The 26,883-nt window shown below is 38.5% G+C and overlaps 1 protein-coding gene across 1 annotated transcript in view; it reads right to left on the bottom strand.

The window, feature by feature from the left end:
• GOLPH3 (golgi phosphoprotein 3) overlaps window positions 1–26,883 on the bottom strand; it is a 53,665-nt gene that overhangs the window by 9,812 nt on the left and 16,970 nt on the right. Inside the window, exons 2-3 of the mRNA XM_082836176.1 lie at window positions 7,907–8,038; window positions 2,409–2,523 (exon numbers count right to left, since the gene is read on the bottom strand). Coding sequence (XP_082692302.1) covers window positions 2,409–2,523; window positions 7,907–8,038 — 247 coding nt within the window. The remainder of the gene's footprint in view (window positions 1–2,408; window positions 2,524–7,906; window positions 8,039–26,883) is intronic.

The raw sequence follows: 26,883 nt of genomic DNA, 5'->3' as shown, positions 1-26,883 counted from the left end.
GTATTAGCTTCTTGGTTTACACAAATTCCTAACTCAAATGGACACTCTGTTTCACAAAATCTTAATTATATTTAATACTTTTGAGAAAAGCTTATAGACTTCTGCCCTCCTTTCACTCAACCAAGTGAGAAGAGCGCACACAGCTCAAGTTGAAAACCACTTTCATTTATCATACACATTGAGTACTGGATAAGCTACATGCATAAAATGTTACATAACCAGTAAAGTTTAAGACATATACAGCCCCTTAAACAGTGAGATTCAACTCTTCACAAGCCATACTCCCTGTGTACCATGCGTACATAACAAAGGAAATCCAGTGGTCCAAGATATATTATTAACCCAAATCCCAATGTGCCATTAACATGTATGATGTAAGATAAAGAGACTGTTGATGGATGAAGCATCTGAAAACACCTCCACGTGCTAAGTGGCACCAAAGCGGATATCAAAAACATTGACGTTAAGGCAAGACAAACTATATTCCATAAAAAGAACTTTAGCACTCTGACTTACCTGACTTACCTCCCAAAAAAGTAAATACAACTTGAGAAACCCTCCTTTTGGTCAGCTGAGAACCTAATTACAAATTCTAATTTGCACCACCGGAAGTGGTAATGGCCAACAACAGCAGCACAACGTGAGCACAACACAAAGACTGCTTAGGCCAGTGAACTCCAGAGAGTGCAGAAATGATCCATCAGTTAGAAGGTACTAGCACTCCTATTTTTATCTCAAAAAAATCATATTTGCTAATATTTAACATATGGAGTTAACATCATACCCTCACTGAGTCTTTGTCAGCGGGCCGCAGTTTGCTGAATAGGTGGAAGGCTCACCCAAAGAGGGCTGACAATGTTCTGAGCACTGTGACATACAGTCTTGGTATGTGCCGAGTAAGTACCTAGCTTTAACCAAACAAACTTTCATCAAATGGGCAAAGTAATTTTAAAAGATTTCCTACAAAAAAATTGTAATTGAACATGACATCAATATCACAACCACAAAGAAGGAAAAAGGGTCATATTAAAGTTTCTCTTACTCAATGAGGTAAAAAGAAAGTTATCAGCAGATCTACAAAAGGGTGGTCAAAAAAAAAAAAAACCCTCAAAATTATCAAGACAGGGCTTCCCTGGCGGTGCAGTGGTTGAGAGTCCGCCTGCCGATGCAGGGGACACGGGTTCGTGCCCTGGTCTGGGAAGATCCCACATGCCGCCGAGCGGCTGGGCCCGTGAGCCATGGCCGCTGAGCCTGCGCGTCCGGAGCCTGTGCTCCACAATGGGAGAGGCCACAACAGTGAGAGGCCCGCATACCGCAAAAAAAAAAAAAAAAAAAAAAAAAAATCATCAAGACAAACTTGTGAATAAGCTTATGTTCTCTACCAATAAGAAGGAAGAATGAACCCTGCAATAGTATAAAGTGCCCATTTATTGTCCTACTACCTAAGTTTGGAATATGTGTATTCACATTATAAATAAACAAACACGCAAAACTCAATCTTTTACTGATATAAGAATATCTTCATAATACAACTATTACTTTAGAAACTCTATTTATAAGTGAGAAAAATGACATGTTAATTACCAATCTCTGACAACCTCCAAACGTTTTTAAAACAGTCTAAAAAGCAATATATTTGAACATGAAATGAAATGAGCATAGATGTATGCAGAAGCTATGTTTTATATAACAGTACAGAGGAACAACAAGCTAACTCAGGTCCTATACTCCAGGAGTTTACTATCTAGAAGATTAGACAAATACACAAGTAACTTTAAAATAAATGTAGTCATTAGTGCTATCAACCAAGTAAGTGTTCCTTCCTACAGCTGCACTTCCTATCTCTCTAAAGTTAGGGGAGGCTATGTGACTTGCTCTGACCAATGAAACCTGCACCACACGTCATTTCTGAGCAGAAATTTAAGAGCCTGGGTGATCTGTTATTCTCTTCTTTCCTTTACACTAGTGACTGACAGTGCTCCAGATGGTGGCAGCTCCATCTGCCCAGCTGCCAAGATGAGAATGAAGTGGCCTGTGACTGACTTACAGTATGAGTGAGAAGTAAACTGTTGTTTTAAGCCACTGAGGTTTTAGGGTTGTCTGTTACCACAGCTTAACCTAGCCTATCCAGAATAAGGTAGCATGAAGTAATTTTGACAAAGAATGACAGGAGCTAAGGAAGCTAAGGAAGTATACTATATCTGATTCACATCTGCTCAGTTTTGTTAAAGGGGATGAAATTTTAAAAACCACTATTTTTCCTATTTAGTGACTGATTAACTTTCAAGATTGCCTAACTAACTAAACAAGCTTTTGGCTATTTTGTCTAAGTTCCTTTCAAAAGGATTTTAAACTTTTACAAAAATCTCTCAGAGAATTCAGTTTTTAGTTTATACACAGAAGCTTACCACTAAGTAATTCAATCCAGTTCTGGACCGTTTCTGGAGGCTGAGTCTCCTTAACGTGCTTTAGAGCTTCATCAAGAAGAACATCCCCTGTTGGAGCATCTGACTTACAAATCACCTAAAATGTAATCAACAAGAATCACATGATCTACTTGATCTTTCTAAACAAAAAACTTAATTATGCAAACACTTCATTATGCTTAAAGCCCCAAGTGTTCATACAGTATCAAAGTTCAGATTTTAAACTAATTCCATACTAAGGAAATCCAATATTTAACCTAACCAGATTAGCCACAATCATGAACGAAAATTTAGCTACTGTGCAATAATTAGGAAAGCAAAATGGTAGAACAGTTTATACTCATCGGAATTCCATTTACTGCTAAACCTTGGGCTATTTGATCCAGAAATTCATTTTTTAAACATTTATTAGTTATAGAAACAGACTCAATTACACATAAAAATTGAATATAAAGGTGGCATTTCACATCAGTAGAGAAATTAATTTTTCAATAGATATAATAAAACAACTGGCTCCTCAGAGCTTATACCACAATAAAAGATGAAGATTTAAATATGAAATATAATTGAGGGGATGAGAAAGTTTTCTCAAAATTGTGACAACAAGCAGAATCCTTGAAAATACCAATAGGTCTGATTACATAAAAGTTTTAAATACTACAAAACTTTAAGTTAAGCACTTTAAGAGTAGAAAAACCAGAGGTAGGGTATAAGAGAAGAAAACGCTACACTGCTTTAACCAAGTACTAGATCTTTATAGCCTTCAATAACATTCTTGGCTAAACAACAAATTTCTAGTTGAAATTCTATAATATCAAAGTTGAATTTGTTATATTACTTTACATTACCTGTTAAAATGTTATGAAATTTAACAGTATTATTTTAAAAATGGGAGTCTTCCCTCAAACTTGTCCTTTCCTTTTTGCTCAATCTTATGAAAGGTTAAAAAAAAATACAGTATCTGAGACAACATGACCCAATGGAAATATAATTAGAACCAGAAATACAAGGCACAAATCTATTTTAAAAATTTTTAGTAGTTATATTTTAAAAAATGAAAACAGGTAAAATTAATTTTAATATATCTGATTTAACCCACCATAGCCAAAATACTGACATGTAATAAATATTTTTAAATTGAGACTGTTTTACATTCTTATTTTTCCATAGTTAAGTCTTCAAACATCCAGTGTGTTTTTATTTACAGCATGTCTCAATTTGCACTAACCACATTTCAAGTGTCTGGCTCATAGCCACATATGGCTAGTGGCTACCATCCTGGACAGTGCAGATATAGAACACCTTCATCATCACAGAGTTTGACTGGAAAGTACTATTCTAGACCATGCTTTTAGTAGGGGGTCAGAGACAATAAGAAAAAATAAAGGAGAACTTTGGGAGAAAAAGTTGTATGTCTATATGCTATGGTCATGCCACCACTTCTTACTTCTCACTTACTCGCTAAATCTACTTCCATCTGGCCTCAACACCCAGTGCATGCCCACCCCTTTGAGAATGGTCTCACGGTGCCAATAAGCTGGGTATAGTTGGATCTCTTTTCTTATGAAATTCTGCCCCCCAAATCTCTCTCAGATGGACTATTTTTCTCCATCACCTCTGCAATCATTCTAATCTACCTAATCTGATTAACTTTCCTTGGATTAAGTTTCCTAACTAGCTTCCCTGAACTAGTTTTAGCCTTTTTCAATCCATACTCCTCACTGATCTTTCTAAAGGTAAATCTCAGCATGACATTCCAGCTTCTGCTTAAAATTCTTCAATAACTCAGAGCAAGTTCCAACTCCTTAACAAAATCCAGCAATGTGTGGCCCACTAGTAAATATTCCTGCCCACACATATAATTTATATTTAGCGTTTTTATTCTTGGAGGACAAGCCTCATTCTTAAATATAAACAAATAACCAAGGATGACAAGACACTTGAAAGTCTTCAACAAGGAAGAGACCAAAAGAGAAAATAAGAACTGAAGAAACAGATAACACAGATAAAGAAAATTCTCAAAAGAGCAGTAATATCCTCAGGGATTTAAAAGAAAATCTTACATCCATAAAACAAGAAGAATAAGAAGGCACGATACAGAAAACGCTTCCTGGAAATCAAAAACATGAAAGCCACAATAAAAAACTCAACAGAGGATTAAAAGGTAAGAGAGACCAAGAGAATGTCAATTATATCCCAAAAAAGCTAGGAAACAAACCAGAAAGAAAAATAACATAAAAATCAGAAAATAAAGAACAGCCAAGAGGTCCACTCCACCTTATACAGTTCTAGAAACACAGTGAAGATACAAGAAATAAAACTTTCCAAAATAAAAAGACACACACTTCTGGATTGAAGAAGCCCAAGCATAGTGAATTTTAAAAGACCCACATCAAGGCATATCATACAATTTCAGAACACTAGAGATAAAAAGAAGATCTTAAATGCTTCCAGAGAAGAAAAACCAGGTATCATACAGAGATTGACAATCAGAAGGGCATCAGACTCTAACCGCAACTCTGTATACTAGAGGACAATGGGGAAATGCCTTAAAAATTCTGTGGGAAAAATCTAACATTCTATTCCCAGCCAATCTGTCAAACAGAAATATGGTACAATAAAGGAATTTTCAGGCATGCAAAGTCTCAAAACATTTTCCTCCCATGAGGGTGGAAGAAAACATTAGATCCAGAAAACAGGGGGCTGAAAGCAATAAAAAAAAAAAGTGACAAGAAGTCCCAGTAGAACCAAAGCATAACCAGTCCAGACTGGAACACAGGCAAATTTTAATGGAGTTATCTGATGTATATGAACATTTGAAAATTAATAATCTAACTTTTCTCTGATGGAGCATATAAGAAAAAAGGAGAGCTACATAGAAAACTTTAAAAAAAGGGATTAACTCTAGAAAAAAACAAAACTATCTAAGAAAGGAAATCACAGGATATAACTTAACTCTACAGAAAACAGTATTAATATAGTTGTAACAATATAAAACAATCATTACTGTTTTGCCAAAAATTATGATATAACTCTATTAGGAAGACTGAAAGGTAGGGGTAAAAAGTGGTATGTAAGAGAGCCAAATATTCATCTATTTTTTTTGGCTGCACTGGGTCTTCATTGCTGTGCACGGGCTTTCTCTAGTTTTGGCGAGCGGGGGCTGCTCTTTGTGGTGCGCAGGCTTCTCATTGCGGTGGCTTCTCTTGTTGCGGAGCATGGGCTCTAGGCGCGTGGGCTCAGTAGTTGTGGCTCACAGGCTCTAGAGCACAGGCTCAGTAGTTGTGGCACACGGGCTTAGTTGCTCTGCGGCATGTGGGATCTTCCCGGACCAGGGCTCGAACCCGTGTTCCCTGCCTTGGCAGGCGGATTCTTAACCACTGCGGTACCACGGAAGGCCCGCAAATATCCATCTATTTTAAGTAATAGATGTAAGTAAGTAAAGAGCATCTCCAACTGATTTATCAAGAAATGGCAGTATAAGCTTATTTAGAAATATGGAGGTAAATGCCCAAGTAAGTGAAAACTGTAGCAAGCTGAATGGTGACCCCCAAAAGGTGTTCATGTCCTAACCCCCAGAATCTAATCCCCAATAAATCTTTGTAGATAAAATTAAGTGAAATCAGATCTGGAGATGAGATTGTCCTGGATTATCCAGATGAGCCCCGACATGCAATGAAAGTGTCCTTATGAGTGACATACAAAGGAGAGGGTGATGTAAAAACAGAGGACAGAGAGAGATGCAGCCAGAAGCCAAGGAAAGCCTCAAAGCCATCAGAGGCTAGAAGAGGCAAGGAACAGCACATTGTGGCCTCCAGAACTGTAAAGAGAATTAATGTCTGTTGTTTCAAGCAACCAAGTCTGTGGTAATTTGCTAAGGCAGCCTTACAAAACTAATACAAGGACTGAGAATGGCTGCCGCCCAGATACAAGACTAAGGAGTGGGGAAGGGCAGGTAGAAGATTGCTATTTTTTTTGTTGTAAGTCTTTAAGTACAATTTGATTTTATAACTATTGTATATGTATTATCTTAATATAATCAATCATTATTTTTAAATGAATAGATTAAATCATATTGCAGTATTTTCCCAAAAGACTATCAACTGCCTAGTTAAGATCATACAAACAGGTAGATTGAAGTAAAAAGCCCATGCAGGCAGGGAACATGTGTCTCTTGGTCTCCAATGTATCCCCAGAGTCAAGCACAATGGATGGAAGACTTAAGCACTAAATAAATAAATGATGAATGAATAAATGAACGAAAGAGCAAATAATTTGTTGATAATCAACACAAAACTGGTTTCTGTTCCAAAAAAACCCAAATAAACAGTACCAAAATCTTTTCACTTTAGGTCAGGGCTCCATAACATTAATGTAAAATTACCTGTAATTTCTACTATTAGTAGTAACCAATGTGTATATTTCATTGATAATTATAATGACAAATTCTTAAGGTTTCTGTCCTCCATAAATCTATGGTTGCACAGTAAAACAAATAAAAATTTTATTCTGCTTTATGACATAGATATCTAAAACAGTAACTTCAAAACTAATCTCATGCCAGCTCATTTGACTCTAAATGACTAGATTTAATTTTAATATTCCACGAGGAATATTTTCTGCCATACCGTGTTTACTTTGCATACAATCTTCAAGAATACATTTCTTTCTTTCCTATAGGATTATTACTCTCTCTGGCATTTCAATCAAAAAATGTTCAGTTTTCACCTAAAACTTTTTGGATTTCATAAGACAGTGTATTTAGGAAAAAATAGCTTTGAAACACCCCACGTCCCCCAAGAAACAATGACAGACTAGAAGAGAAAGAGTCTTGAATATTTTAGATTGAGGTTAAAGTTAGAAATTCTAAAAACTAGTCAATAATACCTCTATTAACACAGACCTTCACAGGGGAGAGGCAGAGATGTGAAACCTATTTGTATTCTGGCAAAAAGATCAACAGCCTATGGACAGTTAATTTGCACAATACCACTTTTGAGTAGTTACGTCAAGTTTTCCAAATCATGGCTTTCAGGAGCAGCAAATAAAGTTTGGAGTCTTTCTGAATATGTAGGATGCAATGGCCAGTGATCCTAACGATGAATTACATTACTCATTATGCGCAAAGAACCAAAAACCCAAGGATGCAAGAAAAGATATGGAAACATGATTCAATAAAGACTTAACTTTAAAATCAACTTCTCTTCTTTAATTTTTGAAAGCTATTAGTAAACAACAAGGTTCTACTGTATAGCACAGGGAATTATATTCAATATACTGTGATAAGCCATAATGGAAAAGAATATTTTTAAAAATGCATGTATATGTATAACTGAATCACTTTGCTGTAAGCAGAAATTAACACAACATAATAAATCAACTATACTTCAATAAAAAAGAAAACTATTAGTAGAAACAGTCTTCATTTTTAGGCAGCACAAACTCTTTAAAAAGGAGATGTTATATAGGCCCCCTCTTACCTTTCTTGTTAACAGACTTTTACGTCTCATTCCACAAGCCTCTAGCTGTAACCTTCCTCTCAATGCTAATTCAATTAACATACAGCCACGTAATCCAGATGATATACAGTCATTCCAAAATGATGTGTAACCCTATTTAAAAAAGAAAACAAAAGAGCTAATTTACTTTGAACTCAGAGTCAAGAACAGAATCACTTTTTAGCCAAAGTTATTTCTTGTGCCTTTTACCTTGCATGTCTTTCCATAATTAAAATACTGAAAAAATAGTTACTATACATTATTAAACTAGGATTTTCAGGGATTTACTGTCTTTTCACCACTTTCCTTACATGTAGATAAACAACAAATAACTTTGGAACTCACTAAGTTATGTGCTAATTAGGCTCTTTCAGATTGCAGGCAACAGGGCTCACCCACTCAGTTAACCTTAGATTATAGTCGTTTATTACTAGTATACGTGGGCAAATTAAGAAGCTCAGGAAAAATAATCTAGCCCAATGTAGCCTCATGGAGAATTAGAACATCGTTCAATGCTGTTTGCAATAAAAATACAAGGTTAAATTTGGACGAATGTATCAGAAAACTTACATACGGGGCCATGCCTAAAGTTCTGAATAACAAACTGTAAAGCGATCGGATTCCCCCACCCCACCAAGAGAAATTTAAGGGCAACGTCCAAGGTGGAAAAACAGCCAGACAGAATGAGATTGATAGACAGCCAGGGATCTGGGAATTCTCAAGTGAAACAGGCATCACCAGATAAAGTCAGGGCACTCTTTGGGAGCTAATAACTGGGACTGCCCAAATTATGAAGCCATGAACTATGCCAGCAGAGTTGCCAGCTATTAGTTTAAAGTACCCAACTCTGAAGAGAAAGCAGAAGCGATAACTGGTTCTGGTTAAGGCTCAGAACAAGGTAACATATAATTTTGATGGGAGGGAGAACAGGTCAATGGATTCTTTGAAGAATGGAGGACCAGGAATAGGGAGGCCTAGACCCTTGGTTTCAGAACTTTCTTGAGGTCAGTCTTGGTACATTGCCAGGTCATGGTGGTCAGCTTGTATTTAAGAAGATGACTGACCATCAGGGTCCATGGGACTTCACCACTGACACAAAGACTTAAATGACAAAGCTACCACTTCTGAGAATGAAGGCTTTGGGAAAATAAAAATTTGGATGAAGGGAGACACAAGGAGATAAAAATATCAATTCAAAGAGGGAGATTTAAATGTGAGGCAGGGGAAGCAAACACTGACTAGATTTGAGGGAATCCTTTTAAACTTAAGTGTTAGAGATCTGATTAAATTAAGACTGCCAGATATTAGCTAAGTGGTTAATAAGACCAATAACTTACAGACATCAGGTACAATCGATGGCTTCTGTATCCATCCAAAACAATTAAAGCCCTAGGAGGCCTAGGAATGGATTCACATAAAATCAAAGTCACAGCTATCGGGCTTCAATTGGCCTGGACATACAGACGGAGTTCCTAGGTGAGCCTCTAAAAACTATAAACAATAGAGTACACCTCATAAAACAGTGATGGATGTAGACAGGACCATGCCCTGTCTCTGCAGCCTGGAAATTTCAGATGAACAGTACTCATTAGAAGCTTACATTTGCTAGAAGAGAACGAAATACACCTCAGCCTCAATTGCTCTCAGAGTAATGGCAACCCAGAGATGTTAGCAAAATGGAGTCTTTAATAACAGACTTCAAAGTTTTACATTTAATGAACAGCTTTTGGGCATTACCATAAAAAGACAGATGCTTAAACAGAATTGATTTCATGTGGGAAAATAGACAAATGGGCGCGGACAGTTCTGTAGCAAAGCTTCTGGAACACATGAGCAATATTCCAAAAATAAATGAAGCCATCAAAGCCACACCAAGGGGCTTCCCTGGTGGCGCAGTGGTTAAGAATCCACCTGCCAATGCAGCGGACACGGGTTCGAGCCCTGGTCCAGGAAGATCCCACACGCAGCGGAGCAATGAAGCCCGTGCGCCACAACTACTGAGCCTGCGCTCTAGAGCTCACGAGCTACAACTACTGAAGCCTGCGCTCCTAGAGCCCGCGCTCTGCAACAAGAGAAGCCATCACAACGAGAAGCCCGCGCACCACAAGGAAGAGTAGCCCCCGCTCGTCGCAACTAGAGAAAGCCCGAGCGCAGCAACAAAGACCCAACACAGCCAAAAACAAATAAATTAATTAAAAACAAAACAAAAAAGCCATACCAAGCAACAGAACAGTCCAGCATGTTGATGACACCTGCTAAAATCTGCATCATAAAAGTAGGATCAGGAATTAAGCAAGTTGTAGGAGGTAGGAGGCGGGGGAGAAAGGGTACTAAAAAGGGCAGTGTTAAAAGATTTTATGGTATTACTGGATAAAATGACAATGCCATCCTTAAGAATTATGTCTATTAGAGGGAAAGCAGTATGTTGGAAAAGCGTCAAGTGAATCTGGTCATGACCTAGGCCAGCAAGATTCTGCAGTGAATCCATGTCACAACACATGTGAGCAGAACTACTGAGAAGCCAGAGCACCAGCTTAGGCCTTGCCAAGTGCTAAAGAGCCCTTACATCTTTTAATCTCTAGTGTTAACCTTAAAACTAGATCTCATCGATCCCCAAACATATATTTTAGAAGTTTAGCATCTCCATATGAGATAACGGATGCTAAACCTACTGTGGTAATCATTTCATGATACAGGCATGCCTCGGAGATAACACGGGTTTGGTTCCAGACTACCACAAGAAAGCCAATATCACAATAAAGCAAGTAACACAAATGTTTTGGTTTCCTAGTGTATATAAAAGTTATATTCAAACTATACTGTAGTCTATTAAGTGTGCAATAGCATTATGTCTTAAAAAAAAGTATATACCTTTATTTAAAAATACCTTATTGCTAAAAAATGCTAACCATCATGTGACTACGCAGCATTGCCACAAACCTTCAATTTGTAAAACATACAATATCTGTGAAGCACAATAAAATAAAGTATGGCTGCATATGTAAACCAAACCATCATGCTGTACACTTTAAATTTATATAGTGATGCATGTCAATTACCTCTCAATAAAACTGAGGGAAAAAGTTTTATCTCTGATATTGGGATGCATTTTAAAATAGATGGTACCTTAGATTAAAGGAAATATGGTATTGTAACTACTGAGCTAACCTTAACCCATGGAAGAGGGAAGAGACAGGTGGCATAGGCCTCACAGGTGCCCAGCTGTGTAATGATGAACTAGAGCCTACCATGTCAGTTACTGGGCATCTTAAAACCTGGTACAAGATTGGGTGACTGAACATCCAGACCCAGGCATGCCATCAATCCACCTGACTTCTCAGTGGAAAAGATTTTATAAGAGCAGGTCAGTAACAACCACAGTGCCCAGAGGATTTTGTCCTCAGATAAACCACTACTCCCTGAAACAATTTCAAGAAGCTGCAGTCTAAACAGGATGGTTATATATTCAGGGCATGAATGTGTTTATGCCCCAGTAAAAATCTTATACCCTACCTGTGAAAAAGGCAAGCCAGCCACATTTAAAAAGATGGTTAAAATAGGTGAGGAAGACCTGACAGTATCAAGCAGTTTACGATTTGGTTCAAAAGCACAACTAGCTACGTGTGCAACCATACTGTGAGAGAGTAAAGAAATAGCAATGATGGGGAATTCCCTGGCAGTCCAATGGTTAAGACTCGGTGCCTTCACTGCCGTGGGCCTGGGTTCAAGCCCTGGTCTGGGAACTAGGATCCCACAAGCTGCACAGCAAGGCCGAAAAAAGAAAGAAAGAAATAGCAATGATGATCATTATAACAAATTATGACCATGTATTCAGTGACACTGCACAGCTCTTGTGCTTGGAAGCCAATAATCATTTCAGACCCCCCAATGGGTATGAGATTCTACCACCAGTGATGGAGGAAATAGCTTCATATCCCAGGTTAGTCCAAGGACAGGGTACTAGTGCTCAAAGTTCAGGGTCACACCAAGGGAGAACCACTGGCCAGGCAATCAACTTACTGATGAAGAAGCAGCACTGTGCTGGGAGTACCAGTAGCCACAGGATCTTGAGGAGGTCCCCCACTCACTGTAGAAGACTCAACTGGGTCCTGATGGAGGCTGGACAACCACCAAAAAAAAAAACTATTTTGGGGCCCTACAAGTTCAAGATTATGATCAGAACCAGCTCCTATTCCTAAAATAGAATGGGAGAGGCAGAGATATGCCAAATAGAGGTGGATCATACACTGCCCTCACAGAATCCAGAGAAACATGATTTCATTAGGTTCATGGGTCCAAAACAAGGGGAAACATGCAAGAATAAATGGGTGCATTAACACCCTAATATGGTTTTCCCGGTGAGTTGCGCTGCTAGAAAATCAAAACAGGAACATTCAAAAGTCATACCATGTGCAGCTCACAAGCCTCCAACAAAACCAAGAACAGAACACAAGAGACAGGGACTCAGAAGGCCCTGGAAACTAATGCAAAGCACCTCTACTTACCTTTCACCAACAATCTACTTTAATAATAACAACTAATAATAACCAGGTAGGTGGAGACTTTCCCAATGGAGAGTCAACTAAACTGACTACAGAGTGCTTCAATCAATCTTACGTTGTTGGTAATACTCAGCATCAGACACTCAGACAAATGGCCAACCTTTAGGCAGACCTCAAGAGAAGCTTGTAACTTAAACTGGGATAAATGACCTTTATCATATAGTATGCCACTCCGAAGCAAGGAGCTAAGTAGAAGGAATGAATGGTACAGTAACGAATGAGGCAACGATACGAGGGACAAGCTCTGCAGACACAATCCTTCCCTCAGTGGGCAGTTCCAAGATCTAAACTTAGGGGACAGAGACTACATACATGAAATCTGATGTTGCTGCAGATCTAAGCAACAACCTCCAACACAACTTCTTCTCAGTGATAAGATAACATTTATTTGGATCTCTATTTGCCTGATTCCCTTTTCTTCTCAAGTGGCTCAACGTGAATAGGGGAAAAGGGAAATGCTCACTGGGCCCCTAAATATGCAAACACTGAGTTCTCATCATTCAGGTTACGAGCTCCAGAATATTTAACCAGAGGACGTTTGTTGTTTAAGACTGAACTCGAAAGCCTGGCCACCTGCAATAAAATATTTAAAACATAGTGTACAAGTACCATAAGAGGTATACAACCAAAAGTATTATGTGATTTTCCTTCCTAGAACATAAACACACACACACATATAAAAAATAAAATGTAAGCACAGAATAAAAAATACAGAACATGATATATATATAAATAAAACATGAAAAACAGGTACAAAATAGTATATATAAGGTATGACCCTAATTTGAAATTATGTAAACATATATGCATAGAGAATGTTTATATGTATTAATACATAAAACCCTTCTGTATTAACATATAAAACCCACAACTACTGAAGACTGTGTGCTCTAGGGTCCACATGCTGCAACTACTGAGCCCGTGTGCTGCAACTACTGAAGCCCGCAGGCCTAGAGGCCATGCTCCGCAACAAGATAAGCCACCGCAATGAGAAGCCCACGCACTGCAATGAAGAGTAGCCCCTGCTTGCCACAACTAGAGAAAGCCTGCGCGCAGCAACGAAGACCCAACACAGCCAAAAATAAAATCTAAAAAAAAGGTGCTTTACTTATTAAAAAAAAAAGACAGCCTACTTATATGGGTTATGTTTGCAAATGATATATCTGATAAGAAGTTAATATCCAAAATATACAAAGAATTTATACAAGTTAACATCAAAACAACGAGAAACAACCCAATTAAAAAGTGGGCAGGGGGCTTCCCTGGTGGCGCAGTGGTTGAGAGTCCGCCTGCCGATGCAGGGGACACGGCTCCGTGCCCCGGTCCGGGAGGATCCCACATGCCGCGGAGCAGCTTGGCCTGTGAGCCATGGCCGCTGAGCCTGCGCGTCCGGAGCCTGTGCTCCGCAACGGGAGAGGCCACAACAGTGAGAGGCCCGCGTACTGGAAAAAAAAAAGTGGGCAGAAGACCTGTGTAAACATTTTTTCCAAGGAAAACATACAGAGGGCCAACAGACTCATGAAGACATAATCGACATCACTAATCAACAGGGAAATGCAAATCAAAACCACAATGAGATATACCATCTCACACCTGCCAGAATGGCTATCATCAAGAAGACAAGAAATAATAAGTGTTGGCAAGGAAGTGGAGAAAAGGGAACCCTCGTGCACTGTTGGTGGGACTGTAAATTGTAGGAGTCACTAAGGAAAACAGTACGGAGGTTCCTCAAAAAATTAAAAATGGAACTGCCGTATGATCAGGCAATTTCACTTCTGTATATTTACTTGCAGAAAAAAGAAACACTAATTCAAAAAGATATATATGCACACCAATGTTCACAGAACCACTACTTACAATTGCTAAGATATGGAAGCAACCTAAGTGTCTACCAACAGATGAATGGATGAAGAAATGTGATATATATATCACTGGAAGTTTCTACTACTTCTAGTATTTTGTCTTTCTTTATTATATTACTGCATATATATATATATATATATATATATATATATATACACACACACACACATAAAGTGGAATACTACGCAGCCATAAAAACGAATGAAATTTTGCCATCTGCAGCAACATGGATGGTCTTGGAGGGTATTACACTAAGTGAAACAGGTCAAACAGAGAAACACAAAAACCACATAATCTCAGTTATATGTGGAATCTAAAGATAAGACAAACAAAATAAAATGAAAACAGACTCACACAGAAAACAAACAGGTGGTTGCTGGAGGGGAAGGGGATGGGAACAAAATAGGTGAAGGGCGTAAGAGATACAAACCTAAATTTATTAAATAAATAATATACAGCATAAGAAATATGGTCAGTAATATTGTAATAATTTTGTATGGGGACAGATGGTTACTAGACTTAGGTGGTGATCATTTCATAATATATGAAAATGTCAAATCACTACGTAGTACACTTAAAACTAACATAATATTGTGCATCAACCATATTTCCAAAAAAAGTAAATAAATATATACCCAAAGAAAGAAAGAAAAAAAGGAAGGAAGGGAGGGAAGGAGGGGAAAAGGAAAAGGAAAAAAGAAAAGGAAAAGGAAAGGAAAGAACTACAAAGTAAACCAGAATTGGGAGGTCATACAGAACAGGCCTAAAGAGCCCAGACTTTGAAACTACAAACACCTAACAATTCAAAATAATTACTAGGTGTCAATATATGTACAAGGTACACAGAGGAGTTTTCATATTTTACCAGCTATGTTTCTGTTTTTATGCACAAAGTATTTCAAAATGAAATCACTAAAAACAACCTATAATGTTGAATTCTGTTGTGACCAATGTTTCAGAAATGGCTTTCTACATAGACTTTCCTCAGCAAAAGAAAATACCAGTTTTCCAAAAACATTTGGGATTTACTACCAAACTCAATCCAAAATTTGTACTAACTGAGGCCACTCTTGGCTCACATCCCCCTTTTAGAAAACTTGTCCTCAACTACAGATTTTACAGAAAGAGATGACTGTACTCTGCCACATCTAACTGGACCAGGATGTGCACATTAAAGTTTTCCTCCTGGGAATCTGAACTTGGCCCACAGAGGCTGGATCAGTTACATGCGCATGGGCACTGGAGATGTAACTGGTTATGTGGATTCAGAAGCCACTGGCTATTTTGCACAAATGCAACCAGAGAACAATGATAAACAGAAAGATATACAAGAGATATGGAGAGCAGAAATGAGAGAACACACAATGTGAGACAGACCAAGACATACACACAGGGAACACACAGACACACACAGAGAATGGCATCCTAACAACAGAAGCATTCCTGTATCTTTGGGCTGTACTCCTAAACCTTATTTCCATGAGATTCACCTATGTCTCCTTTTCTTAGGCTACTTGGAGGAGATTTCTGTTCTTGCAAGCAACTGACTTTTAGTAATGCCAGAAGGACTTTAATGAAATAATAAATCAGTAGTATCTGGCAAAGGTTTTTGTAATTCAAGTATAGAATCTATAACTAAAATATTCATCACAGGCTAAAAAATATTATGTGTGGCCAAGAAATTCAAATTTGCATAAATGTAACCTTTAGTTGCTATTAGAAAACCAGTAAGTGTGATTATGACAATAAGGGCAGCTGCTTAAGAGAAAACAAACAGCAGTCCCATCAACCCAACTAACCAATTTGTCAAAGAACAAATTAGGATTTGCAATTATCAAATACCACTTACACTTTAAGTGCCACATTCCAATTAATCTCATCCAAATGAAACCCTGACAGCCCCAACCTTAAAAGACAGAAAACACACATGCATTAAGACCACATTAATAATCATTTATATATCAAACAAATTCAAACTGAGGGACATTCTATCAAATAGCGGGTAAAGAACTAAAGGAAACTATATTTAAAGACTTAAAGGAAAGAATGACAAAGACTCATTAAGAAAAATAATGATTCATCAAATACAGAATCTCAGTAAAGAGATGGAAATTCTTTAGTTAAAAAGTATGACTGGGCTTCCCTGGTGGCGCAGTGGTTGAGAGTCCGCCTGCCGATGCAGGGGACACGGGTTCGTGTCCCGGTCCGGGAAGATCCCACATGCTGCGAAGCGGCTGGGCCCGTGAGCCATGGCCGCTGAGCCTGAGCGTCCGGAGCCTGTGCTCCGCAACGGGAGAGAACACAACAGTGAGAGGCCTGCATACCAACAACAACAACAACAAAAAAGTATGACTGAGGGACTTCCCTGGTGATCAAGTGGTTGGGAACCCACCTTCCAAGGCAGGGGACGTGGGTTCTATCCCTGGTCAGGGAGCTAAGATTCCACATGCCTCAGGGCAACTAAGCCCATGCCACAACTACTGAGCCCGCGCACACCACAACTAGAGAGAAGCCCATGTGCCACAACAAAAGATCCCATGTGCTGCAACTAAGACCTGACGCAGTCAAAAATAAATAAATAAACTTTTTTTTTTTTAAGTACAACTGAAATGAAAAGTTTACTAGAGGAGCTCAACAGTAGATCTGAGATGAGAGAGAAAGAATCAATGAACTTGAATTTGAATTTAAAGAACAAAAGGAAAAAAGAATGAAGAAAATAAGGAAAGCCTCAGAGACTAAAATTTTCAAGCAAGCCTCCCAGCAGTTACAGGAGTCTCAAAAAGAGAAGGCAGAAAAAATAACAACTGAAAACAAATCTGGTGAAAAATATTCATCTAAGATCCAGATGTTCAATAAACTCCAAGCTGGATAAACACAAAGAGATCATCATACCTAGATGCATCACAGTCAAACTGTTACATAAACAAAGAGAATATATATTGAAAGCAGCAAGAGAAAACAACTTATCACATATAAAGGAACAATACAATTACCAGATAACCTCTCACTAGAAATACTGGAGACCAGGAGGCATTAGGATAACATACTCAAAGTGCTGAAAGAAGCAAACTATCAAACAAGAATCTATACCCAGCAGTATTACCCTTCAGAAATGAAGGTGAAACAAAGACATTCACAGATAAACAAAGGCTGAATTTGTTGCTAGCAGGTCTGCCTTACAAGTCCTGCTAATTGAAAGTAAGTAACATCAGACAGTATTTCAAATCCATATGAAGTAAAGATAGATACAAAGGTAAATAAACAGGGAAGACTATGTATTTTCTCTTTTTGCTTTTAAAAACTCATTTAAAAGCAAAGATTGCATAAAACAGTAAGTATAAAACAGTATTGTTTGGGTTATAACACATAAACATATTTCTGACAATAATGCACAAGGGGGGATAGTAAATGAAGATATATTGGAACAAAGTTTCTGTATTTTGCTGTAATTGAGTATTACTTTAAAGAAGAGTAAGATAAAGATGCACATTGTAATCCACAGAGCAACTACTAAGGAAAAAACTCAAATGGATATAGGTATGTAGGGAGGGAGGGAAGGAAGGAGGGAAAAAGGGAGGAGGAAGGAAATTTAAATAGCATAACTTTAATTTTATATTTAACACAAAAGAAGGTAGTAAGAGCAGAACAGAGAGACAAAAAGGACATTTGACATAGAAAGCAAAGGGCACAGTGGCTGGTGTAAATCCAACTCTATCAATAATCACATTAAATGTGACTAGATCAAATACTCCAAAGGTAAAATTTCCAAGACTGGATAAAAGATCTAACCATACCTATGCTGTTTATAAGAGACAGTTTAGATTCAAAGACACAAACAGGTTTAAAAGAATGAATTTTTTAAAAAACCATGGAAACACTAATCAAAAGAAACTGGAATAGATATCTTAACATGAGACAAAGCAGACTTCAGAGTAAGGAAAATTAAGAGGGACAAAGGGGAATATTGCATAATGATAATGAAGTTAACCATCAAGAAGATTTAACCCCTATACATATACACACCTAACAAGAGAATCCCAAAATACGTGAAGCAAAAACTGACAATGAAAAGGAGAACTAAACAATACAGTAATAGTAATTGAAGACTACACTGATAACTGATACAACTAGAGAGAAAACACCAAAGATACAGAACTGAACAGTATCAACCTATTTGACTTAAGTGACATTTATAGAATGCTCCAACCAAGAACATCAAAATACACATTCTTTTCAAGCACACTTGAATTATTTTCTAAGATACCCCATATGACTGTCCATAAAACAGTGAATTTAAAAGGAGTGAAATCATAGAAAATGTTTTACTCCAAGAGAATTAAATTAGAAATCAACAGAATAAAATACGGGAAATCTCCATGTGAGAATCAATCTGTCACTTCTACATAATCCATGGGTCAAAGAAATCACAAAAGAAGTTAGGAAGCAGTATTTTGAACTGAATGAGAATAAAAACACAAAATATAAAAATCTATGGGATGGGGCTTCCCTGGTGGCGCAGTGGTTGAGAGTTTGCCTGCCGATGCAGGGGACACGGCTTCGTGCCCCGGTCCGGGAAGATCCCACATGCCGCGGAGCGGCTGGGCCAGTGAGCCGTGGCCGCTGAGCCTGCGCGTCCGGAGCCTGTGCTCCGCAATGGGAGAGGCCACAACAGTGAGAGGCCCACGTACCGCAAAAAAAAAAAAAAAAAAAAAAATCTATGGGATGCAGGTAAAGCAGTGTTTAGAAATTTAGCTTTATTAAATATCTATATCGGGCTTTCCTGGTGGCGCAGTGGTTGAGAGTCCACTTGCCAATGCAGGGGACACGAGTTCGTGCCCTGATCTGGGAAGATCCTACATGCCGCGGAGCGGCTGGGCCCGTGAGCCATGGCCGCTGAGCCTGCGCGTCCGGAGCCTGTGCTCCGCAATGGGGGAGGCCACAGCAGTGAGAGGCCCGCATACCGCAAAAAAAAAAAAAAAAATCTATATTACAGAAGAAGAAAGATCTCAAGTCAACAAACTTATCTTCCACCTTAAGAAACTAGAAGAAGGGGACTTCCCTGGTGGCGCAGTGGTTAAGAATCCGCCTGCCGATGCAGGGGACACAGGTTCGAGCCCTGGTCCGGGAAGATCCCATGTGCCGCAGAGCAACTAAGCCCGCGCACCACAACTACTGAGCCTGTGCTCTAGAGCCCGTGAGCCACAACTACTGAGCCCTCATGCCACAACTACTTAAGCCCGTGTGCCTAGAGCCCGTGCTCTGCAACAAAGAGAAGCCACAACAATGAGAAACCCAAGCACTGCAACGAAGAGTAGCCCCTGCTCACTGCAACTAGAGAAAGCCCCCGCACAGCAACGAAGACCCAACACTGCCATAAATAAATAAATTTATTAAAAAAAAAAAGAAACTAGAAAAAGAGCAAACTAAATCCAAAGCAATCAAAGGGAAGGTAATAATAAAGATTAGCATGGAAACCAATGAAATGCAAAACAGAAAAATAGAAGAAGGAAAAAGTCAATTAAGCCAGGTTGCTTCTTTAAAAAGATCAAGGTTAAAACAGGAGTAGAGGGGAGGAAGAAAGGAGAGGGAAGAGAGATACACAAAGGTACCAAAATGAAAATACAGTAGGGACATCACTTCCAATCCTACAGAAATTTAAAGGACTATAAGGCAATACTATAAACAACTTTATGCCAATAAATTAGACAATTTAGACAAAATGTTCAAATTGCTGGAAAAACACCAATTACCAAAACCACCTCAAGAAGAAATATAAAATCAGAATAAACCTAAAACAAGAAATTGAATTAGGTAATAAAAATCTTCACACACAGAGTGTCACTGAGATGTAAGAAGAACGAATATGGACCACATGTTGAGAAACCTGAATACTGGTCACAGCCACAAGGAAGACTTGTTAGGAGATTTTAAGCAGGTCATTTAATATCCTCTCTGAGTCTCCATTTTCTCCTCTACACAATGAGACAGACAGACTTCAAGCATTCTACAAGTATGATTCTAATCAGTTAAGAATTCCCTAAGGGGGTAAGTATGTGGCTTAGGGAAAAACAGGATACATGATCTATTTTAATTTCCGAAAAAGCATCTGCAAGTCAATCATCAAGGGTATTTTTAAAACTGCTTAATAGCAATATAAAGAAGTGTCTGAAGAATAAAGTTAACGTATCTCAGGATAAACAAACATTTATAATGCGGTTCCTGAAAACTGATGTTTGGCACTATTATACATAATGTAGAAGAGAACAAGAAAATTTTCCAGTTTTCATGTAACACCGAGATCTTCTTAAATATTAAACTGATCAAAGAAACAAAATGAGAAAAAATTTCCTGAGACAAACAAACATGGAAATACAACATATCAGAATTTATGGGATTTACCAAGAGCCTCTAGATAAATGTTGTGATACTGGCACATGAACAAACAGACCAAGAAAATAAAATCTAGAAATAAACTCAAGAGTACATTGAAATCCAGTATATGATGAAGGTGTTATCTCAAATCATATATCTGATAAGGGGTTAATATCCAAAACATATAAAGAACTCATACGACTCAACAGCAAAAAAAAAAAAAAACCAACTAAAAAATGGGCAAAGAACCTGAATAGACATTTCTCCAAAGAAGACATGATCAGCATGAGAGGGAAAGATGGACAGTTTAATCATTAGTATTAGGACAACTGGATAGCCATTTAGAAAAACAAAACCGGATCCATACTTCATATTATACACCAAAATTAACTCCAAATGGATCAGAGATTGAAATGGAAAATCAGACAGTGTAAGTACTAGAAGTAAATAGGAGTGAATACCTTCATAAACTGGGAGTGGAGGAAAAAACAAAAACTTCCCAGCTATTACTCAAAATCTAGAAGAAATACAGACTGATAAACTACACTATACAACAAGTTTTTTTTAAGTATGCATGGCAAAAAGCATAAGCAAAGTAAAAAAACAAATGAAAATGTAGGAAAATATATTTATAACATCACAAATACACAATTAGTTCTTAAAAATTATAGGAAAATAAGATCAATACTCAATTTTTTAAAGGCAAAGATATGAACAGTAAATTCACAAAAGAAATGAAAATGACTCAAACATATGAAAAGATGCTTTGTATCATGCATAACAACACACATTTAAATAACATAAGAAAAAAAAAACCCAATTCAAAAATGGGCAAAACAAGTGTCCATCAATAGATGAATGGATAAACAAATACATACAAAAGAATATTATTCAGCTTTAAAAGAAAGGAAACTCTGACACATGCTACAACACTGATGAACCAGGTCTGCTAAGTGAAATAAGCCAATCACAAAAAGGCAAACACCGTATGATTTCACTTATATGAGGTACCTAGAAGAGTAAAATTCATAGACAGAAAGTAGAATCGTAGTTGCCCGGGGCAGGTGGGAGGGGGAGCAGGGAGTCGTCCTTTAATGGGTACAGAGTTTCAGTATGGGATGATGTAGTAGTTCTGGAGATGAATAGTGGTAATGGTTGCACAATAAGACAATGTCCTTAACGTCACTGAACTATAAACTTAAAAATGGTTAAAACAGTGAATTTTGTTACGTAGATTTTACCACAATTTTAAAAACTAGGGCTTCCCTGGTGGCGCAGTAGTTGAGAGTCCGCCTGCCGATGCAGGGGACACGGGTTCGTGACCCGGTCCAGGAAGATCCCACATGCCGTGGAGCGGCTGGGCCCGAGCCATGGCCGCTGAGCCTGCGCGTCCGGAGCCTGTGCTCCGCAACGGGAAAGGCCACAACAGTGAGAGGCCTGCATACCACAAAAAATAATAATAATAATAATAAAATAAAAATAACAACTACATGAGACAATGCTTACCTAATAAGACTGGCAAAAATACAAAAATCTGATACCACATTCTGTTGACAAAGATGAGGCCAATACACTGTGATAAGAATGCAAAAATGATACCACCCCTGACAGAAATCAAGAAAAATCACATGTACCCTTTAACTTGACAATCCTACTTCTAGGAATCTACTCTGAAAATACATCCCTGTAAATATGAAACAATATATGCATATGGTTATTAAGTGTGACATTATCTGAAGCAGTAAAAGCTTGGAAATAACCCATAAAAACATCAATAAAACCAATGAATATGTGAAGATATATTAACATAATGCAATACTATGGAGCCATAAAAGATCTCTATATAATGATGTGGAATAATCCTCAAGCTATAATATATAAAAAGAGAGATGCAAACAGCACATATGGTAGGCTACCTTTTGTATATGAAGGAGGGGCAAGAATGAATACATATAATTTTGCTACGAAAACACTGGAAAGACAAATCCCAAACTAAGTTTTAAAAATGACCAATAGGGGCTTCCCTGGTGGCGCAGTGGTTGAGAGTCCGCCTGCAGATGCAGGGGACACGGGTTCGTGCCCCGGTCTGGGAAGATCCCACATGCCGCGAAGCGGCTGGGCCGGTGAGCCATGGCCGCTGAGCCTGCGCGTCCGGAGCCTGTGCTCCGCAACGGGAGAGGCCACAGCAGTGAGAGGCCCGCGTACCGCAAAAAAAAAAAAAAAAATGACCAATAGGAGGAGGAAGGAATGAGGTAGAAGGGATGATGGAAATGAGACTTCTACGTTGTTATATAGTTGTACATAGTCAAAACAGAAAAAACATTTTTAAAGAGTGAAAACAAATGAACTAATCTAACTGTATACTAATTAGTGATACAACCACAAAGAAATATTAACTATTTTAACTGCCTTTAGAATGCAGTATTTTAACTGTACATCCTAGTGAAGTACTGCAAAGAAATTTTAGGCTGAACTCAATAGTCAATTCGTAGTAATACTGACATTATTATTATTTTGAAACTATTTAAATACATGTAGTAAGCCAACGCAAATAAGTTAATATTTTAGGAACCAAGATTTTCAATTAAGAGAAAAAGAGATACAAGTATAAAATTCAGTAAGTGAAATAAGAAGCCATAATGTTAAATTTTAATCAAAAACCATGTAAACTGATTTTCCCTCCCCCCAAAATGCTAGCTCTATCCCTTGAAGAAAATATATTCTATCTCTGTGTACTGAAAAGTCCTAGAAGCAATGACATCCCAATAACACTGAGGACACCCAGTACCCAGACTGTGGTTCACTCCCCACTGAAAAATATCTAGAATTCCTTGAAGACTGATCCCAGGTCTGAAACAGGATATGTACAAAATGAGCCTGGGATCATTTTCGTGTTGACCAGAAAGCAAGAAGTTATCAAAGGTTAGCAAATCAAATCAAAAGAACACTAAAGTCAAAAGAAAGGAATTCCCATAAGCCAAAGGTGGGACAACTTGAACATAAAAAAGAATAATTAATACAAGTGACTGAAACACAATGAATATATTAAAAAACTACAAGTAGGGGCTTCCCTGGTGGCGCAATGGTTAAGAATCCGCCTGCCAGTGCAGGGGACATAGGTTCGAGCCCTGGTCCAGGAAGATCCCACATACCGCGGAGCAACAAAGCCCGTGGGCCACAGCTACTGAGCCTGCGCTCTAGATCCTGCGAGCCACAACTACTGAGCCCTCGGGCCACAGCTACTGAAGCCTGCACACCTAGAGCCTGTGCTCCGCAACAAGAGAAGCCACCACAGTGAGAAGACTGTACACCACAACGAAGAGTAGTCCCCACTCTCCGCAACTAGAGAAAGCCTGCGCGTAGCAACAAGGACCCAACGCAGCCAAAAATAAATAAATTTTTTAAAAAAACCTACAAGTAATAGTTTTAAAAAAGAAAAAAAGCCCACACCTCACTGGAAGTAACTAAGACGCTAACTCACTCCTTATTCTAAAACTTAGCACTTAAAAGAAAATTAAGTTTAGTCAGCCCTCTGCATCCAAGGATCCAACCAACCACAGATTGAAAATATTAGGGGAAAAAAATCCCAGAAAGTTCCAAAAGGCAAAACTTGCATTTGCCCCTATTTACGTTGTATTTACAACTACTTACATAGCATTTACATTGCACTAAGTATTACAAGTAATGTAGAGATGATTTAGAGTATACAGGAGGATGTGTGTAGGTTATATGCAAATACTACAGCATTTTATATAAGGGACTTTATCAGCCGAAGATTTTGGTATCCCCTGGGATGTGGGGTCCCGGAACCAATGCCTGGCGGATACTGAGAGACTACTGTATTTATCCTGCCTTTTGAGTGCATAAAATAAAATGCATAGGATTACAAAGGAAACCAGATCGAAAGTATTACAATATTAAAAATAAATTTGTGATAACAATTCATGTGCTTCTTTATTAGCACGTTAAACAACAAATTCTAGTGGCAAGTATAATTCCAACATAGTGATGAGCAGACAATAATGTAAGATGTCTAAATATCAATAAATGTAATGTGATATGATAATATCTCTGGTTTCTATTGGTGACAAACTCACAGATACCACTAAAACTACTTCAGCTTGCCTATACCGTAATTGTAAATAGTAGATAACTTTCAGTTATAGGTCGTTAAAAGTAATTGCTTTTCCCATCCAAGCATTTTACCATGAATTCCACCACTGCCTCCAGGCTAAGGACCAGTCTATTCCCTGGGAACGTGGATACCAGTCTTGAACCAAGAACTGCTCTGTTAGAACCCAATCCAAGTAATAAATTCAATCTAGGTACGATTCTTTCTCAGTTTTGTGCAGACTGCAAACCCAAGCCTCCCTCCCTTCTTCACATCAGTCTCCTCCATTCTCACGCTCATCTCCAGACAGCCCAACAGTCATTTACTGGGCGCTCATTCTGTGCCAATTACTATTCTAAGTAGTTCATTTAAACCTCCACAACCTTCCGAGGCAAGTACCATTACCATGGCTCCCAAACCCACAAGAGGGAAAATAAGCCCCGAGCACACCACTTCAACTACACTCCTGCTAATTTCCTGAAGGCATTTTCAACTATTTTTCCTCCATTGCATTCTCCTACCAAAACTCCAACGGATCAATCCAGCTGTCCACTTTCTCCTTTCTGTACCTGTGCTTCTGAACTGCTGGTGGAAAAAAGATGTCTTGCAATCTCAGTACAACTTAAACTAAGCCCATCCTGGCAAACCCTTCTACGTTCCCCTAGTCAAATCTCTTACCACTCTCCAGAGCAGCTGTTTCAAAACCACATTCCCCTCAAATCTCAACTCAACTCATTTTCAGCAGGTAACATCATACGAAGTAAATACCATCAGACAGGAACAACCTCAACTTCCAGCAATGAGCCACACCAATAAACTCAACTTCATAGTTCACACTCGTTCTTTTGTCTGGTTACAACAGGAAAACTGCCTAAGGCTAATCCTTCTACCCATTCTCTCCCACCTCAAGAAGTGTCTTTGCTCACAAGTCCTGCCCTCCTAAAATAGTTTAAACCTCTCGCATATATGCTGGCATCTTCTAGTGACAGTCAAACATCCTCAGGTTTGCCCATCAAGAGAAAGAGACAGTCAAGGGCCAACATGGCCCTATTTTCCCCCCATTCACCACAAACTCCTTGAAAGTATAGGCAAAAAAATAAGTCTCCACCACTTCCCTTTCACTTCCCAACCCATGCAATCTGATACAGTTCTCAACAAGAGCTACAGTTCTCTTGAGTAACCGCCCACAAAAGCTAATGCTGTTGACTTTCCCTCCTTGGCCCCTGGCTTCCCCAACACCAAGCTGCAGTTTCCCGCTGCAGCTCCTGTTCAGGCCTTTAAAGGTTACTCTTCTACCTATTCCTTAAGTGTGCTGTATTGCTAAGTGGCCTTTCCTTATCTCATTTATACAGTCTTCTTACGACATCTCAGTCACTCCTGCTTGTTTAAAATGTTTTTCCAATAGCACCGCATGAGGGAAAATTAAAGTCCCCACCTCCTCCCTTCCCTTCCATCCATCCCCCACTCCCTCAAGGGTAACTTCTACTAACACATTTGGAACATATCCTCCCCAAATCCTTTTTTCTTCCAATGTGCACACAAAGTTTGTCATACACTGGGTACTACTATAAATTAAAACTGGGCTAAGCATTTAATGAGCACCATTATCTAATCCTTAGAAGACCTAGTAAAGTAGGATTTATTCCTCCATTTTCACAAGATAATGAAACTGAGTCTCACGGGAATTAAGGGACCTGCCAGTTATTGAGTGGCAAAGTTGGAACTGAAACTGGTCTCCCTAGCTCTAAAGCCCTAGCTCTATCATTCTGTCTTGCCTTCCAAGTCCGGTCTGTCTAATGCATGATCTACAAGTGCTTCCTTTCAGCCTCCATGAAAATGGAAGAGAATATTACTCATTTTTCTTTCCACGCCTGCCATTGTTCACTGCAGACAGCACAAAAAGTGTGAGCAGAAACTGACTTCCTCTCAAGCAAATAAATTTTTTAAAAGGATTTCTGGCAAAAATGCACATACTTTTGACTAGCAAAGTTTTTGTTTGTTTGTTTGGGGGGTTTGTTGGCCACGCTGCGCGGCTTGTGGGATTTTAGTTC

This window comes from Leucopleurus acutus, assembly GCF_964270905.1.
Source record: "Leucopleurus acutus genome assembly, chromosome: 3".
Taxonomy (NCBI): domain Eukaryota; kingdom Metazoa; phylum Chordata; class Mammalia; order Artiodactyla; family Delphinidae; genus Leucopleurus; species Leucopleurus acutus.
Note: the sequence above shows the minus strand (reverse complement) of the source record. Positions and strands in the feature narration are given on the sequence as shown.